The sequence below is a fragment of the Rousettus aegyptiacus genome, unplaced genomic scaffold, assembly GCF_014176215.1.
Source record: "Rousettus aegyptiacus isolate mRouAeg1 unplaced genomic scaffold, mRouAeg1.p scaffold_m13_p_5, whole genome shotgun sequence".
Classification (NCBI taxonomy): Eukaryota; Metazoa; Chordata; class Mammalia; order Chiroptera; family Pteropodidae; genus Rousettus; species Rousettus aegyptiacus.
Window position 1 is genome coordinate 25,747,982 of NW_023416308.1, and position 17,902 is coordinate 25,765,883.

The window sequence follows — 17,902 nt, forward strand, 5'->3', positions numbered from 1 at the left end:
AATAATGACAAAGAGTCTAGTATAGTAAATAGTTGTTTATTATCATTACCAATTGTTACGTACTGTACGTAATTGTATGTGCTGTACTTTTATACGGCTGACAGCGCGGTAGGTCTATTTACACCAGCATTGGCACAAACCCGTGAGTGTTGTGTTGCACCGTGATATTAGATGGCTGTGATGTCACTAGGTGATAGGAATTCTTCCGCTTCATTATAATCTCATATGGGACCACCATTGTATATGTCGACTGAAAAGTCGTTATGTGGTGCAGGGCTGTAATAGATCCACGCTTATGTATCTTTTTGCAGTACTGTTTAAAAAATTAACATCATGTTTCAGGCTTATCCAATTGATCCATCTAGAGTAACTTCCTCCATTTAAATGGCTGTATAGTATTCAGTTGTATGAACACACCGCAGTTTATTCAGCTATCCCTCCACTCACGGACATGTAAGATATTTCCATTTCGGTGCTGTGATGAACATCCTTAATGGGTATATATACCCAGACAGGGTTGGGTTATTCTGAGCTACGCCTGCACATGGAATTACTAGATTGTAAAGTGTGCACAACTTCAGCATGACTAGATATTGTGAATTGTCTTCCAAGCCATTATATCAATGAACTCTTACCAGCAAAGTGCGAGAAATGATAATTTGGCTTTCATCTGCATTCCCTGGTCACTGGTGAGGTTGAACATCTTTTCATATCCATTAGGTGTTTGAGTTTAATCTTTGAATTGCCTTTTTCTGTCCTGTGCTTTATTCTCTTTGGTTCCTTAGTCTTTTATTGATTTAGAGTAGTGATATTTCCAAGTATTTGTAAACTATATGCCTTGTGTCCAACTTGTCTAATGCCAGAACTCTAACCACTGCACCACTGTTTATGCCTGGGGCTGAGCAGCTTTCAGATAATCTCTTCTGCAGAGGTGGGACCCACTAGGAAAGGAGTCTGAACAGGGGCATGGGCACTATCTCTAGGAGATGCTGCACCTAGGAAGAGAGAAAACAACTTCTCCAATGTGACCTCCTCCCTCCCTCCCACCCCTGCCTCTCACCACCCCAACATATCCCCTGAGGCTGGCCAGTCCTTGGGATCCATGTCTCGTGGCAGTGTCCTGCCTCCATTGGCAGCTGCATGTGTCCTGTGTAGCATATGCAGTGGACCCAGCGGCCAGGAGGAGTGTTGAGTGCTGGTCTCAGCCCATCAGAAACCAGTGTTTTATGGGTGGACTCACCCTTGTGATTCTTATGATAAGATGTCCTTCAGCAGTGATAAAGGTTTATTACTTATAGGTTTATTACTTATAGGACCCAGATAAACACTGCACACCTCAGGCCACAGAGTGAGGATTATGGGTTGGTGGGGAGAATGAGCCTGGGGTTCTGCTTTAATTAGGTTTGAAGGTGCAGGCCTAGGGTTTGAACCACTTACTCTTTACTGGTGAGTTTAAAACGTAAGGGTGGGAATTTAAAGTGTGTGAAGAGAATAAAAACCCAGAGGCCCAAATGGTCGGTTATTGAAATCAACCAAGATCTTTAACACAAAGTAGCTAAGGGTGGGAGGTGGCCTGGCTTTTTATCATGGCTGGCAATGTGTATATTTGAGATAGCTGTCTTTGAAGTGGATGCCATTTCCGAACCCAGCTCCTTTCCCTCTGCTTCCAGGAGGCTAAAAGTGCTTTGAGGTCCGGGGCCCAGGCCCTGGATTTTAGCCCAGGCTGCCCCTCTTGAAGAACAAGTGAGGAGGAAGGAAGTTTTCCTGGGTAAGACGGGCTCTTCAAGCCTGTCGCTCTCCCGGGACCACACGGGGTTTTTTGGCTGGTGTTAGCTCATGGTGTGGCCCAGCAGCCTTGGAGCTGATAGTCGTTAGGATGAGTCAAGGGTAGTGAGCTCATGACATCTGTCTGGCAGAATATGTGGCACTTGCTGGCTCTGCCAGCTGCAGAGCTGAGCCTCTAGCCATCCCCTGCACCTTGTATGCCCAGGTCTTTGCAAATAAGGGTCTGGGACATTTTAATTTGGTGAAACATTCTGTTCACACTTCTGCTCGTTTGCTCGTTTATTTATTCATGTAAATATTTGTTGATTACCTGCCATGATTTGGCATTGAATTTTGTGCTGGAGATAATGCGGGCTATAGGAAGCCCCTGCTTCTTTGGGGCGTGCAGTCTCGTCAATGTAGGAGATGGTGTGATCTAACTGCTACCAGGGAAGTTAAACAAGGTGACATGGAGAGACAGACCATGGGGGCCAAGGAGTCTCCTAGATTTGGGTCTGGGACTCTGTGGGGGAAGGAAGTGTGGGAGGGAGAGTGGCCAGGACCAGGAGAGGCTGAGGAGGGAGGCCTGGGCATGGTCCCAAAAATGATCTCAGAGCCCCCAACATTTATACTGTTGCCGACTCCTGCCCTGACAGGGATTCAGATGTGAAACTGTCAGCGTTGACCTTCACCTTGACCCTGCCTCTGTTTTCACATTGGGGTCAGGGTACAGAGGGGGCGTGCAAGCTAAAATTCTTACCTTCGGGAAGGGGAGAGTATGTTTAGGGAGTGTTGGTGAGGCCTTGGGTTACTCAGGGCCTTCTCAGTTCAGTGGACAGTCAGCTCTGTATAGTGTAAGGTTCTTTGTCTTCTGCACTTTTGGCCATAGAACAGACTGACAAATAGTGTGTGTGTGTGTTTGTGTGTTTAAATAATGTCGTTTACCCTGCAGTCTTCACAGTTGCAGCATTTGGATTTACTTAGTATGCGAAGATGGGAGTATCGCTAGTTGTTACCCTTCACTGTGTGTTTTACCTGGATTATCCCTTTAACCGCCACAATCGAACTACCTGGGACCATTTACCTCCATTTCACAGACTGGGAGACTGAGGCTTAGGGATGCTAAGTAGTTTCCCCAAAGTCACACATCTGGCAAGTGGCGGAGGCAGAGTTGAGACCCAGGGGTCAGTCCTCTGGGCACAGCTCTTGGCCAGAAAAAGAGAGAAGGCTCTGGCAAGGCAGTTCCATGTGACCTGCTGGCCAGCCCAGATGTGGCCATCTGTGTGGGCCTGGGCAGCTGTGACATGCGAAGCATGGCTGAGGTCCAGCCCCGTGCAGGTCCTGGGGCAAGATGCCAGTGTCAGAAAAAGGTCAGGTGGCTGTATCTTCTTGAACTGTGCCTCCACACGCAGGGCCCGCATAGCCAAGGGGCACAGGATGGAGACAAGGAAAGAGGGGTGTTCTAGGCTGATGTGTGGAGACTTCAGAAGGTGCACAGTGTGGCTGGTGAATCAGAATGACCGAGGCCCCTCCTTAGGCGTCCGTGACCCCTGATTTAGCCTTCCTAATGTGGAGCCCGGGAAACCTGTGGAGCTTGATGAGTGAGATCTTGGAGGTTACCTGGCCTAGCGCTGTCCGATAGAAATGGGATGGGGACCACTCCTGTAAACCATGTGTGTAACCCAGTATAGCCAAAATATTATTTCAGTGTATGATCAGTGTAAATAATTTTAAGGTGATAGTGTACTTCTTTGGTACTAAGTCTGAAATCCAGTATATGCTTGCCACTTAGAGCACACCTCAGTGTGGACCAGCCACACTGCAAGTACTCCACAGGGACCGTCATGTGGGACAGGGCCGGGCTGAGCTGTCCATCATTTTCAGGAGAGGCGTCTGGAGGCCAGAGGAGGTAGGGGACTGGCCATGCTGTTAGTGAGCTGGGTTCAAGCCCCGACTCTGTAGTGCCTTGTATCTTTGGATCCGTGGGGCCAAATTCATCAGCTCCTGGGTGGGAGGTCTGAGGAGAGTAACTTGCAGGAAGGACCTCTGACCAGGAACCTAAGGCAGGGCCATGGCCACATCAGATTTTCCTTTTATTTATCCTGGGCGTGGGCTTGACCAATTGAATCTCCACCCTGCCACACCACTCTAGCTTCCTCTGGAATTCAAAGCGTCTGCCCCTCCCTGGCAGACACCAGAAGTATGATTTTCACGTGGCTCCCTTTGGTGTCTTATGACTGGCAGCTGATGAAATGAATGATACCAAGTTTTTATGAAGGAAGCTGCGGTGCTGGGCTGTTCGAGGCACCTCATGGGGAGGTAGCCTGTGGACCCCAGGGGCGAGGAGTAGTGAGCCTTGTTACGCTGCGGTGGGAAAACTGTTCAGCCCCTTTTCCTCTGAGCTTGGATGTCTGGAGAGATGCCCCCATCTGCTCACTGATGGGCCTTGGGGTAGTTGGTCAGTTGTTCTGCTGCCTGGAATGAGCCTGGCTGCCCAGCGGACACGCTGTGATCACACTATGCTGGTCAGTGATGCCGGGAAACGACACAGTCTGTGAGCTGTGTCTGGTCAGGGGCTGCGCCAGAGGGCTGAGGCAGGTATCTGACCTGCTTCCTCTCTTCCTTACGGCCTCTTCCCCTCTTGCTCCACCTGCACGGTGACAGTGACGTCCTTGATGAATAGATCCACTGATTAATTTGACAAATCTGTATTGAGAGCCTACTGTGCCAGCTCTAGCCTAGACCCTGGTGATACAGCAGCAAACAAAATGACAGAAAAGATCTTTGCAAGGAGGGAGGCGGATCTGAAATGTTGTGTCTCTACAGAATTTTTGATGGGAGGTGGAGAAGATGAGTAAAGAGCTAAATGTCTAGTGGAAAAGCTCTCCAGGCTGAGCTAGCGGCAAGTGCAAAGGCCCAGGGGAGGGAGTGCACCTTGCCCAATCTGGAAAGCCTGGGGCCAGAGCAAGTGGAGAAGGAGGGCAGAGGGTTGCTGGCTGGCAGGTCATGTGTGTTCTATAGTCGGAGCAAGTTTGCAGGCTTTCTCTCTAAATGATGAGGAGCCTGTGGAGGGTTTTCAAGCAGAGAAGTGTTGACTGGTCCATCCATTCTGCAGAATTACAGTTAACCATCCATCCCCATGAGTAATGGGTTAAAGTGGACTAGGACCTTCAGTAGAACCCCCAAGGCCTTACCTAGCAGTTGTGTTAATTACAGTAAATTCACAGCCCAGCTTGAGTCCCCTCTGGAATATTGACAGCAAACACTTAGCCAAGAGGACTCCCTGTAGCTTAACTGACACCATCAAAATTTGTCCACATTGTCTATAAATGTGGCCGTAGCTTGCTGAGGTGAAATGTGTGTAAGCAGGTGTCATACAGCCCTACTCTTCAGTTCAAAGGTGTAGCCACACAAGTTCAAGGCCCAGAAGACGTGGCTTACCAGCTGAGGGATTTCAGCCCCATGCCAGTGGTGGGACGTGACTGCATGAAGGTGAATGCAGTCGTAGCCAGCATTCCTGGAAGTCTGGTGTCCAGATGGAGGGCAAAAGTCATCCTGTGAATACAGCTGTGTGCACTGAGAACATGCTGGAGAGCTTCCAGCACAGCCCCAGGGCTGGGGGGATGGGGGGTGGTGGGTGCCTAGAGACTGTGTCTCACGAGGAAGCCTGCCTGAGGAGGAGTGGAAGCTTTCTTCTAGAGCTGGTGTAAGCACTGAAGGCCTTTGATGCGATAGAGGGCTGACCTCCCCTAGTTGCTGCAAAGGAAGCAGGCGGACACCCCAAAGATCTTGGAGGCTGGGGAATCGTTCCTTCACAGGGCGGTGTGAGAGGCAGCAAAGGTGGGGTTCCGGGCTGTGGGGTCTGGGCTAAGTGGCCTGAGTTCCAACCCCATTCCTCACCAGCTGTAAAACCCTGAGTATGTCGCTGGCCTTCTTTGTACCTCAGTTCCTTATCTCCAGAATGGAGGTAATAATAGTGTTTGACTCATAGGGTTGAAATCATACTTGGACAGCCCTTGAAATGTCTAGCAGAGTAGTTCTCAACATTTGGTAATGTCTGGAGACATTTTGGTTGTCACAGCTAGGGAGTGGGGGGTCTTACTGGCATCTAGTGTGTGTTGAGGACAACATCCTATGGTGCACAGGTTGGGCCCCAAAGCAATGGTGAGGAGGGTGAGACCCCATCCCCATGTACAGAGTTGCACCTAGTAAGTGCCTGTGCATTTCAGTTATGAACGAGGAGCGAAATACATTTTTAATCTCCTTACTCATATGTCAAACGTTTATAATACATCTGCTACATTCTAGGCACTATAATAAGGTCTGGAGATATGAAGAACCGCTGGACCACAGAGGTCACAGCCTCATGTGCAAGATATGGAAACACATAACAATATAATGTAAAGTTTTATAGTGTGGTAAAACATCTTCTGTATTCCAGGTACTCTGATAGACTCTTGGTATAAACAAGCCTCTGAGTTCAGAGGTCAGACAATAGTGGGCAAGACATGAAAAGCAGTAATTCTCTGAAATGATGTTGCCTATAAAGTGATAAAATCGAAATGTAAACAATATTTTGGGTGAAGAGGAACATCAGTTGTTTAGAAACCTCAGTTGTCTGAAGAGACTTGGTGGAGGAGGAACCTCTGAGCCAGGCTGAAGGAGGAATGGGATTATCAGGTGAGCAGGGTGGGGAGGGGCTTCCGGCAGAGGCAGGATATGGAAGGAAGAGGGGCCTCCTGTCACGTGCCTGGAGGAGGGTCGAAGATGCCCCTGCAGGACAGTGGCCTGAATTTGAAGGGCCCCTATTTCCTCTGAGGAGTTTTGGCTCCACATTTAAGGAATGGGGAGCCGTTGAAGTAGAACAGTGGTTCAATCCAAATTGTTTCTTACAAAGACAGCATGTTGGCAGGTCCAAAGCATGGGTTTGAGTGAGGAAAGACTTGTGGTAAAGAGACCAATTAGGAAGCAGGTGAATTAGGGTAGGATCTGGAATCAATCTCTGGTGTGAGAAGAGAAGGAGGGCTGTATTCTGAATATTCCTGAGGCTCTAGACTATGTAGCCTTCGTGCTGAGTTTTATAAAACTTTTTGTCCCCTGAACCTCCCACGGTGCCAAGCATTGAGCTGAAGCTGAGCAAACATTTGCTGGAATGAGGATATAGTGCAGAATTGATAATATTTAGTAACTATTTAGTAGGGACAGTGTGAAGGGAAGAGGAGTCAGAAGACTGAGTTATGATCGTGGAAGGAGGAGGGAGAGGGAGAGGTGGGTCCGGTGTGAGACATGCTGTGTTTGAAGAATTTAAGATCCTCCAAGTAGATGTGCCATAGAAAATTAGAAATATTAGGGTGGGATCTGGGAGAGAAATTAAAGGGCTGAAAATAAAGAGCTTGGATCATTAGGGTATGAGAAGCAGTTAAACCTCTGAAAACAAATGAGCTTGTCCTACAAAAACAAGCAGGGGGAGAGCGAAGGTTCAAGGGCAGATCCCTGAGATCGCTGGCACTTAAAGGAAGTGGAGCCAGCACAAAGGAAGGAAGAGAACCTGGAGAGGATCTTGACCAGAAGCCAAGAAGGAGGTGTCCACTGACGGTATGAAAGGCTTCACAGAGTGGAAGTGAAGGAGGCTGCGGACAGCTGCAGCAAGAGCGATTTCAGTGTAAAAATGAGGGTGGGAGCCAGGGGTGATGGGGTGGGGTGGAGTGCAAAGTGAGGAAGAAGCACAGTTAAGGAAGTGGGACAGTTGGAGGCGAGGACAGAGAGACAGGGTTGGCTTGAGGAGGAGACCGAGGCAGAGAGGGGTGTTTTTGTTTTGTTTTCTGAAAAAAGGAGACCTGAGTACTTTCATAAGTCAAAGGGAGTGGAGGAGGGAGAGACGCAAGGTTTCAAGGGGATCGCTGATGGGGAACAGTGCTAGAAAGGGGGGTGGGAGCTCAGTGTCCAGGTGTAGGGATTAAGAGGGAATGGGAGTGGTAGGTGAGTCTAGAGGTGCAGATGGGTAGCTGCAGTTTTCCCTGTAGAACTGAGGACAGTGATATGGATCGAGGTTTCTGAACCAATAAGAATTGAACCTGTGCTTCTGCCTGCCCTGATCTTCCCATAGCCTTCTCAGGAACATTGTTGTATTCCTGGATGGGCCCAGGGGCTCTGTGGGGCCTGTCAGCATGCTCTGTTTCTTGGCAGGGAGAGTAGTCTTGCTGCTCTTGGTACAGCGGGTACCTGCCGTGTGTTAGTTGTGAGTGTGGCAGCAGCCTGAGGCATGGTTGCTGCTTTGATAGGGCCTTATTTCTTTAACCAGTGCCCCTCGTCTGCCCTTCGGCAAGTTCTGTGGCAGTGTTCACCAACCTCGCTTCAGCCGGGGACACTGTGGTTCCTAGCAGAGCATCAAGAGAGCACACAGCCTACCTGCCCTGGGGTCAGCTTTGCCTAGCCGGTTGGGTGAGCTGGGCTCCCTGGCAGTAGAGGCTGGTGCACCTTGGACATGAGTGGATCAGATGCCTGCTCTCCTGCCCAGGTATCCTACTTCGACTTTTCTCTTGTCTTTTTGTACCCAGGGGCTCTGTCATTAATGTGGGGAAGCTGCTGGGAGAAGGCTACCGGTTGTCCTGAGGCAGCAGCCAGCCCAAGAAGCCCTTGCTCCTCAAATGCCTGGGGCCTGCTAAGCCATCCTCTTGGCTTGGCCCAGCAAGGGGAGGGGGTGGACTAACAAAATCACGGAAGCGGGTATCTTAGAGCAAGCCCTGAGACTAACCTGTCTGCCTAGCGTAACACCAACACAATTTGGGAACAAACAGACCCATGCAGAACTTTCTTGGTCAAAGAAAGTCTAGTTGTCTTGTAGCTTGGGACTGGTCAGTGCTGATCACCTCTCTTAGTCAAGGTCATCTTCGTTGAGAGTGGTCTACAGGGCAGCTGACTATTTGTCTTACAGTTACCGTGAAACAGCACTCTATGTACTATACTGTTTCCATCTCGGCTGCATGTTAGCATCACAAGGCAGGTGGGGTTTTTGGTCTTTCTTGTTTTTTATTTAACTAATGCCTGGGCTTCACCCCTAACCAATTAAATAAGAATCTTGGGGAGTGGGACCTGGACATCTTAAACTTCTCAGATGACTGATGGCCTTGGGTAGTGTTGTGACATACTGATATCAAGGGAGATGAAGTGAGAGGGAATGAATCCTGGTCACAAAGAGAAGATCGAGAGAGCGTGGGGGTAGGAGAGAATGTAGTTGATAAAATAATGAGATGTTAGAGCTGGAAGGACCCTGGTCTCAGCCTAGGAGCAGGGTACCCACCTGGTAGCTGGTTGGGATGTGGTCTACCTATACCCACTAAGTCAGAATGTGCTTATCAAAAGTTGGGGAGCCCGCTTTTGCCACCCTCTGGACCAGTGCTTCTCCTGGTCCTTGGAATTGCCTGGAGTGCTTGAACAAATTCCAGTGGTGGGCCAGGCCAATTGCTTCAGAATTCCTATGTATAGGACAACTCAGATAGTACTGCAGGCGGTTCTCCTGTTCAGCCAAGTCCAGTACATCCCTGTGTTTTGACCAGTGCTTCTCAGACTTGAATATGCATATGAAAAATCAGGAGAATCTTATTTAAATGCAGATTCTGATTTTCTGGGTCTGGATGAGGCCGGGATTATGAATTTCTAATAAGGTCTCTAGTGATCCATGCTGCTGATCAGATATAGTTTGATCTGTAGGCATCTGTTAGACCAACTTCCCAGTTTTAGAGCCGAAGGAAGTGAGGGTCAGAGAAGTGACTTCCCCAAGGTAGCAAAACATGTTGTTCACTCAACACTTTCTAAGTGCTGGCTGTGTGCCAGGCAGTGTGCTAGATGCTGGGGACAAGGCGGACCTGATTTCCCTTCCCAGAGCTTATGTTCCAGTGAGAGACTCAGAAAGCAAGCAAATAGGTCACTAACCATCTTAGAGATCAGAAGTGCAGTGAAGGTGATAAAGAGGTGACATGGTGAAGAATGAGTTGGCAGCTGCTGTGAGTAGTTAGCGGAAGGCGTGTGTGCTTTCAGAAAAAGCAATCAAGGAAGTTACTAAAACCATGACTTACACTGGGCTCTTCTGATTACAAACCTAGAACTTGACTGGACAGGGCCATCCTCCATTCCCACTGGGGTAAGACCCTGATGAGGACACCTGAGTGGTCCCCACCTGGCTCTCTCCTCCCTCTCAAGGGTCTCATTGTTCAGAGCTCATGGACTCTGAATGGAGCCTGAAGAATGCCCCCTGGGAGCAGAACATGATTCCATGATAGCTCAGTGTTCAGGGTAATTGACCTATCATTTGTAACAAAACCAGGCTTTGTCCAGACTCTGTCCGCTGCCGTTGAGAAATATTTGAGATTTTTCGTTTATCCTTGAGAGTCCACGAACAGTAGTGCTCCCTTCCCTCTCTTTCCTGGTCCTTCAAAGAGTCATGGGGGCTGCTTGTGGACATGCCCATCTCCATCCAGCCTGGCTGACTGAAGCAGTCCCTGGGAAGAGTCTGGGAGTTTAGTAAGCAGCCCCGATGATGCGTGTGAGCCAGATCACTGGGGAACCCAGCATGGATAGAAGAAACCAGCGCTTGGCAGTATCCCATGCCTCTTGATGTGGCTGTGGAAGCTGCAGAACTTTTCTCCCTGTTGACTCTGAAGCGTGGCCCTGGCTGAGTTTGTGATCTAGGGACTTCTCTCTCTGTGCCAGTAACAGCTCCCCTGCCTCCGCAGCAAATCCTTACTACACCGGCCTTTGCCCTTACCCAAAATGGCCTCTCACCTACTCTAACCAGACCCTTCTGCTCCCCACCCCACATTTCCCTTCCAACACCCCACCTTCACAGAGTTTCTCCTACATGCCTGGGTGGTCAGGACTTGGGTACTGTTTGCATTTAGTCAGAGTCCAGAGGACTGGAGGAGGCCTCGTGGATCATCTCGTAGCTCTATCGTTATGCCGGTATCTGGCCTGAGCCGACCTCTTTGACTAGAATTGTGGGAGACTGATAATGGAGAGGTGGGCAGTTGCCACAACCAAGGGAGGGCCTTGGATGGTGGCAAATAGATAAACTTCAGTTGCATAACATATGGATCACACCCTTGTATGGTTGGCTTAATTTTCTTGTAAAAAAAGAGGTACCTACCTTCCTACCTTCTGGAGCTGGCCCTTCCCAACTCAAAATGAAGAAGAGAACAGTGAGGGGAACTATGCCAGGGAAGCTGGAGCCAGCTAGCCTGGCATGGAACCTATTCTTTGAGGGGTGTGACTTGGTTTTTCCCTGATACTTGGGTCCCTGATACTGCCTTTGAGGGGCTAAGGGATGTCCAGCATGAGAAGGGCCCTCTCTGGATGACTTGGTTTTTCCCTGATACTTGGGTCCCTGATACTGCCTTTGAGGGGCTAAGGGATGTCCAGCATGAGAAGGGCCCTCTCTGGATGACTGCTCTGAGACAACTTTGTGCTTTCTGAGGTGGGAGGAGGCAGGCTGTGGGTGTGTCCTCCTCCAGTGTCTGGTAGTGGTGTGTGAGTAGCTGACCAGACACCTGTGACTCTAGGTGGCCCGAGGCAGCCGGGATGCCAGCTCTCCCCAGGAACCCTGCTACCTGCTGAGAAACATGATCAATAAGTCCTGTGAGTGTTACCCAAGAGCTTCCCATTCTGAAGGGTGGGACCCCCGGGGGTTGTGGAGGGACCGACAAGGAGCCAGGGGACCTTCTCTTAATCTCGAAGAATACTGGAAATGTCCTGTGCTGGCAAGTAAGGTCCAGGGACTGGGTCAGTTTGAGTTGTGGGTTGTAGGGGCCCAAAATGGGCCAGGTGAAAAGGTGGACTGGGACTCTACCTGCCTGTTTCTGCCTCCAGCTCCTCTGTGCACGTGCCCTGCAGGCTGGAAGCTCCTGGCCATGTTGGCTCTGGTCCTGGTCGTCATGGTGTGGTATTCTATCTCCCGGGAAGACAGGTACATTGAGCTGTGAGTCCAGCTTCCATGTCCTTCCATTGGTTCTTCTCAGGAACAGAGTTTGGGATGGAGTGACATGGGGTGGGGACGGAGTCAGGCAAGAGGGTTCAGAGAGCCCGGGCATGACCTACCCCTTCAAGATTAGCATAAAATCCTTCTATGAGGGTAGGTGGTAGGTTCGGGGGGTAGGGTCTGGAATGACTCCCCTGGGCCCTCGGCCAGGAGTTTCAGGAGAAGGAAGAGCTAGATCCTCAATGGTTTGGTTGCAAAGTGGAATTTGGGTTGAGATGATTTCACCCTGTAAGTCGCTCTTCAGCACTTGGGACCCATGTGCCATGGGAGCAGGCTGGGGCTGCCTGGGATGCTGGCTCCTGGGCCCCTGGGCTGACTGGAACTCCTGCTTCCCTCCTCTCCTTTTCTGTCCCCAGTTTTTATTTTCCCATCCCAGAGAAGAAGGAGCCGTGCCTGCAGGGTGAGGCAGAGATGAAGGCCTCTAAGCTCTTTGGCAAGTAAGTACTTGAGGATGAGCAGGCGAGGCAGTGTATGGGGTGAGCGGGGATTAAGTTTCACAGAGTGGGGGGAGGGCGGGGGTAGAGAGGGGGCTTCAGTGCTAGCCAGAAGGAGGAACTGTGCTGATGGACATGGGTTAGATAAAGCCAGTGACTGAGGGAGAGGCCCTGGGACATGCATGTCAAAGGTCTGATCTTAATTCTGAGGTCAAGATTAATCCCTTTTGTGTTCCTACCCTGCTCTCACCTTTGTGCAGCTACTCAAGAGATCAGCCTATCTTCCTGCAGCTTAAGGATTATTTCTGGGTCAAGACACCCTCTGCCTATGAGCTGCCCTATGGGACCAAGGGGAGTGGTAAGTGCGGCCTGGTGTTGTGGGAACAGTGGCCTCACCTCGGCCACGGTCTTCTTGTTCTTTGCTATCCACAGTCTCAAGTGCCCATGTTCCCAGCTGGGCTTAGATTTCAGAGTCAGAGGAGGAGAAGGCAGGCAGGGCTTTTAGGAGTGGTGGAGGGAGAGCGGCAGCCTTTGGAATGCTGGCCGTTGTCATCAGCCCCGGCCAATTGGTTCTTTTTGTAGAAGATGTGCTCCTCCGGGTTCTAGCCATCACCAGCTACTCCATTCCGGAGAGCATCCAGAGGTAAGGAGACTGTCCTCTTATTCCAGTACGGGTGCCTTTTCCTTCTTGCCCCGTGTGAAGTAGTCGTGGCCCAGCACCTTCCAGTGAGCTTTTCTGTCTCTGGTCCCCCGTGGCCAATTAGACCCTTTTTCCTAGCCTGCCCATTCCCAGGGGTGGCAGGTATGCCAATCCCCACGGCAACTAAGCCTGGGCATCTGGCTGCTGGAGCAGGCAGAGGCTGCTGAGGGTGTTGCTGTGGCAACAGGCAGGCCTGGGCAGTAGGCAGGGGGCCTCTGAAATGGGGTTTGTATTGGTACTCATTGAGCATCTTCCCTCCTCACCTCCTCTCTCTTTCATGCTCTGCTTAGTTTCCTTTCCCGGAAACTAAGCCTAGAGGTGCAGAGTAAGCAGTACCATAAGCAGGACTCCCTGGAAATGCCTGGTCCATTGGGGCCAGGGACTGAGGGGACTTGGGGGGTGGATCCTGAGCCAGGCCTGGGGCCGAGGCAGGGCAGGAGAGGTTAGTGGAGCAGGGGTGACTTCTGCTTCTGAGCACCTTCTTCCCATGGCAGCCTCAAGTGCCGCCGCTGCGTGGTGGTGGGCAACGGGCACCGGCTCCGCAACAGCTCGCTGGGAGATGCCATCAACAAGTACGACATGGTCATCAGGTCCGTATGACCGTCCCTCCCCTCTTCTGTTTGGGAGTGACTGTTGACAGGCCCAGTGGGGCCCTAGGTGATGGGCGTTCTCCTTCTGCCTCCAGATTGAACAACGCCCCAGTGGCTGGCTATGAGGGTGACGTGGGCTCCAAGACCACCATGCGTCTCTTCTACCCAGAGTCTGCCCACTTCAACCCCAAAGTGGAGAACAACCCAGACACGCTTCTCGTCCTGGTGGCTTTCAAGGCAATGGACTTCCATTGGATTGAGACCATCCTGAGTGATAAGAAGCGGGTAGGTGGGGGGACTGGGGGGCGGGTTGAGGCCTGGGGATGGGGACACTGCCCGAGTCAGGACCGCCAGTTCCATGATGTCTGCTCTGCAGACCTAGAGCCAGTGAAGGGAAGGCGTGCCCTCAGTCTTCTGCAGGGCTTCTGATGGTCTGCCTGACAGCCAGGACCCAATCCCCTGTGGGAGTCAGCCAGCATCCAAGGGCATCCCAAGCTCAAGGCTGCCTGGGACAGAAAAGCTACCAAATTATGTTTGCCAGTGAGAAACTCGGGAGCAGAGGAGCCAGTTAGGCAAGGAGCCAGGTTAGGACAGTCAAGATCTGGGTCCTTCTAGGTGGTCCTGGAAAGCTCACTGTGTTTCTTTGTCATCCATTCAAATGCTGAACTGTTCAGTCTGGCATTTTCACCAAGTGTTGACACAACCCCAAACTCGCCCCTCCACTTGTTTGGAGATCCTTGGAAGTGGAAGTGGTTGGACCCTGTACTCTACACACTGTGTCGTGTGGCCTTCCCTGGGGGCTACCCGCTCCTGTCCCTCTCCCTGCTCCCCTCTCTGGTCTCCCTCCTGTCTCTGGTGCAGGCCTCCACCTCCCTTCCCTCTCACCCTGAGGGTCTCTGCCATCGTGTGGACCCCATCCTCGGCTGAGGACCACTGGGCTGGACTTGAGAAATAGGTCTTCACCCACTCCCACCTCTCCTTTCCAACCCCATCCCACTAGGTACGAAAGGGCTTCTGGAAACAGCCTCCCCTCATCTGGGACGTCAACCCCAAACAGATTCGGATTCTCAACCCCTTCTTCATGGAGATTGCAGCTGACAAACTGCTGAGGCTGCCAATGCAGCAGCCACGCAAGATGAAGCAGGTGATGATGCCACAGGGAAGCCAAAGAATTGGGGTCTCAGGTGGGAAGTAGGAGGGTTGGTCCTAGAGGCTTAGGAAGTCACAGAGGACTCTGTGAGAGAATACAATAACAGATTACAGTTTGCATTTGAATAGTACGAATAGTACCTGTTAAAGCCCTAAGACCACAGCCTGTAGGCACACACCCATAATCAGGTTTATTGGCTTTTACGCGGAGGGAGGGCACACCCTTGAGAACCTTGGGGCATCTCCAAAGTGGGGAGTTTTGGGAGGGTATTTGTAGGGCTGGGGGCTGGAGTTAGAGGATGATTTTGGCAGGCGCTGGTCAGAATTTGTAAACTGGGGAATTGCTGGGACAGTCAGTCTTATCTTCAGAACAGCCCAAGCCTGTGCAGTTCCTGTTAGATAACTTTATCTGCGATGCTACCCGTTAATCTGAATGAGTTACGAGTTTGAGTTTACAGTTTGCCTTGGATATCGTGGTCAGTTTTGGGAGTCATGGCATAGTTTTGCAAGTTACAGTTTCGGTTTCAGCTCTCAGTGCCTTATTGGTCTTTAGCTGGTGGACTTTCACATTCTTGTAGCTTCTCAAGTACTCGTACACATGACTGTGGGAGAGTGGGCAGAGGGAACCAGCAGCTATGACAGTACTCTCTGTACCACTTACTGTGGTCTTGGGCAAATCAAACAATCAGAGGCTCCATTTTTTTATCTGTGTGCTGGGAGTAAAATTAGTGCCAACCTCTGAAGGCCATCGCAGGATTTAAAAAGATAATTATGTAACACGGAGCTTGGTACACAGTAGATGGTCGATAAATATTTGCAAAATTTTGATTTTATTATTTACTGAGTATCTACTGTGATTCAGCTTCGTAGCTCGCATCTCGAATGCCTGCTTTCATGATTGCTCCGTGCTCTGCCCCAAGTATGCATGTGGGGAATAAGGACACTCGGGATAGCAAAATAAACACACGGGCAGGAGCATGGAGTGGCAAAGTGCCTTAGCAGAGAGTTGTTCCAAGTGCTGTGGGGATCCCAGAAGGGCAGGCCTCTGCTTGGAGCTGTCTTGGAGGCCCCCCCCAGAGCAAGTGGTGTTGGAGTTGGGCCTTGAGGGGTCATGAGGCCCGTCAGGCAGAGAAGTGGGGAAAGGTATGTTATTTTGGCCAGACCAAACACTCCCCCGGCACCAAGTTCTAGTGCGAGTGGAGTTGCAAGGGCAGCAAAGAGGTGTCTTATGCCCCTGCTGGGTGGGGTGTGGGTCAGAAGTGAAGGCTGGAGAGGGAAGCCAGAGAAAGGAAGGACCAGAACCCAGCTCCTGCAGTGAGAAGGGGAACAGAAGGGATGGACTCGATTTGTATTACTGTCCTGTCATTGCCTAACAAATTACCACAGTTCAGTGGCTTAAAACAACACACCTATGTATCTGCTCAGAGCTCCATAGGTCAGAAGTCCAGCAAAAGGTGGCTGAGTTCTCTGTTTAGGCTCCCCTGCTATCCAAAAGCAGAGTGTTCTTATGAAACCTTCCTAAGCCAAAACGGCATAAAACAAAGAGGCAATTACCATTGATTTCTATGTCTTTATTTCTTTCACCACAATTGAAATGCTTAATTATGTCCAGTTTTATGCTAAGTGTTAACACCCTTACTAGCTCTCTTAGGCTTTTCTGATACCTTAAGATACATCTTGCTTATGGATGCACAAAATAAATCAAGATAAAGCACAGATGCTCACAGACACGGTTCAAAGCTCTGGTGGCTTGATGCTGAGCGACTGAGTGTGGTTCCCAGGAAAGGAGCTTGGCGGGGCCTCTATCGCTGCAAAACACAAATGCTGAACATTACATTTGCTTTTTGCCTTTTGTCATAAAAGCGAAATTCCTTTTCAAGTTTCTTTTGGTTAGCAAACACAGGTACTGATGTAGGTCTTTCATAAAAGCGAAGTGGAATAACACGAACTTTTGAAAAGCAGGGCATACCTGTACAAGGCTGTGATCACATAGGTAGCCAGACGAGTACTTGTATGGAGGCTGGGGTGGGTTCACTTCCAAGATCATTCTTATTAAAAGAATTCAGTTCTCTGTGGTTGCCAGGACCAAGGTCACATTTTCTTGCTGTCTCTCAGCTGAGCTTAGGGGGAGCACCCTCAGCTCTTCGAGGCTGCCCATATTCCTTGCCATGCGGCCCTCTCCATCTTTGGGCCAGACCCGGCATGAAAAATCCTTCTCGTGCTTCCTGGCTCTGACTTCCTCCACTGCTGAACTCTAGACCCAGATACACAAGCTCATGAAATTAGGTCAAGCCCCCTAGGATTATCTTCCTATCTTATAGTCAACCATGGCATCTAAAGCAGTATAACATAACGTGATATATCTCACATATCTCTAGTTTCCACACACATTCAAGATGAAAGTCATTGAGGGTCATCTTACAACATTTACTTGACAGGTGAAATTGAGAGATTTATGACAATTCTAGGTTTCCAACTTAGACAACTGAGCAGTAGTAATGCTCTGAGGAGAGTTTGGTGAGTTTTAAGAAGCCTGTGACCAAGCAGAGCTGGCTAGAAGGTGATGAAAATGTGGTTTGGTGATGTTCTGAACTGGATGAGGTAACGCAGTGGTGGTTAGAGCAGCGGGGTGAAGTGGAATGCCAAGGCAGGAAATGACAGATAGCAGAGCCCAGAAACAGACACTGGAAAAACTGGCATCAGGAGGCCTGATAAGGTCCAAGGAGTGGTTCTTTGATGGGAGTAGCCAGCTGAAGTGGTCTGGAAGGCAGGAGCTGAGGAAGGTGACATTCGTGAAGTTAGGATACGAGGTGGCCCCTCTCTGTGGATGAATGTGGGGTGCAAAAAGTGAGGTCCTTCAAGCAGCCTATAAAGTGATTGGAAAAGTCTTGCCATCCCCTCTTTACAGAGGGAGAGCCCAGCTTATAAAAGGGCAAAGAGCCCGTGAGCATGGGATCCCTGGGGCTTGTGATAGAGTTGAGGTTCTTCAAGGCACAGAGCAGAACCTTTATACTCCTTGGTGAATTGTTTAACAGCTGTAAGGCTCATTTCCCCATCTGTACTATACAGTATGGTAGCCGTGGGCCACATATGGCTATTAAATTTAAATTTTAATTAAAATGAATAAAATAGAAAATTCAGTCTCTCAGCTGCATGAGCCCCATTCTCTTGTTCAGTTGCCAGCTGTGGCCGTGGCTGCCATGTAGGACAGCCCAGATAAGGCTACTTCCGGGAT

The 17,902-nt window shown here is 50.1% G+C and overlaps 1 protein-coding gene across 9 annotated transcripts in view; it reads left to right on the forward strand.

Moving 5' to 3' along the window:
- ST3GAL4 (ST3 beta-galactoside alpha-2,3-sialyltransferase 4) overlaps positions 1–17,902 on the forward strand; it is a 31,788-nt gene that overhangs the window by 12,661 nt on the left and 1,225 nt on the right. For 4 of the 9 annotated variants that reach the window (XM_016139132.2, XM_016139136.2, XM_036221932.1 and 1 more), the window contains 8 exons: positions 11,319–11,394; positions 11,626–11,734; positions 12,151–12,231; positions 12,489–12,586; positions 12,811–12,871; positions 13,423–13,518; positions 13,614–13,803; positions 14,519–14,662. In XM_016139132.2, the coding sequence (XP_015994618.1) occupies positions 11,319–11,394; positions 11,626–11,734; positions 12,151–12,231; positions 12,489–12,586; positions 12,811–12,871; positions 13,423–13,518; positions 13,614–13,803; positions 14,519–14,662 (855 nt within the window). Of the gene's footprint in view, positions 1–1,108; positions 8,282–11,318; positions 11,395–11,625; positions 11,735–12,150; positions 12,232–12,488; positions 12,587–12,810; positions 12,872–13,422; positions 13,519–13,613; positions 13,804–14,518; positions 14,663–17,902 lie in introns of those variants that run through there. The other 5 variants (XM_036221931.1, XM_036221933.1, XM_016139142.2 and 2 more) reach the window with 3 other exon arrangements.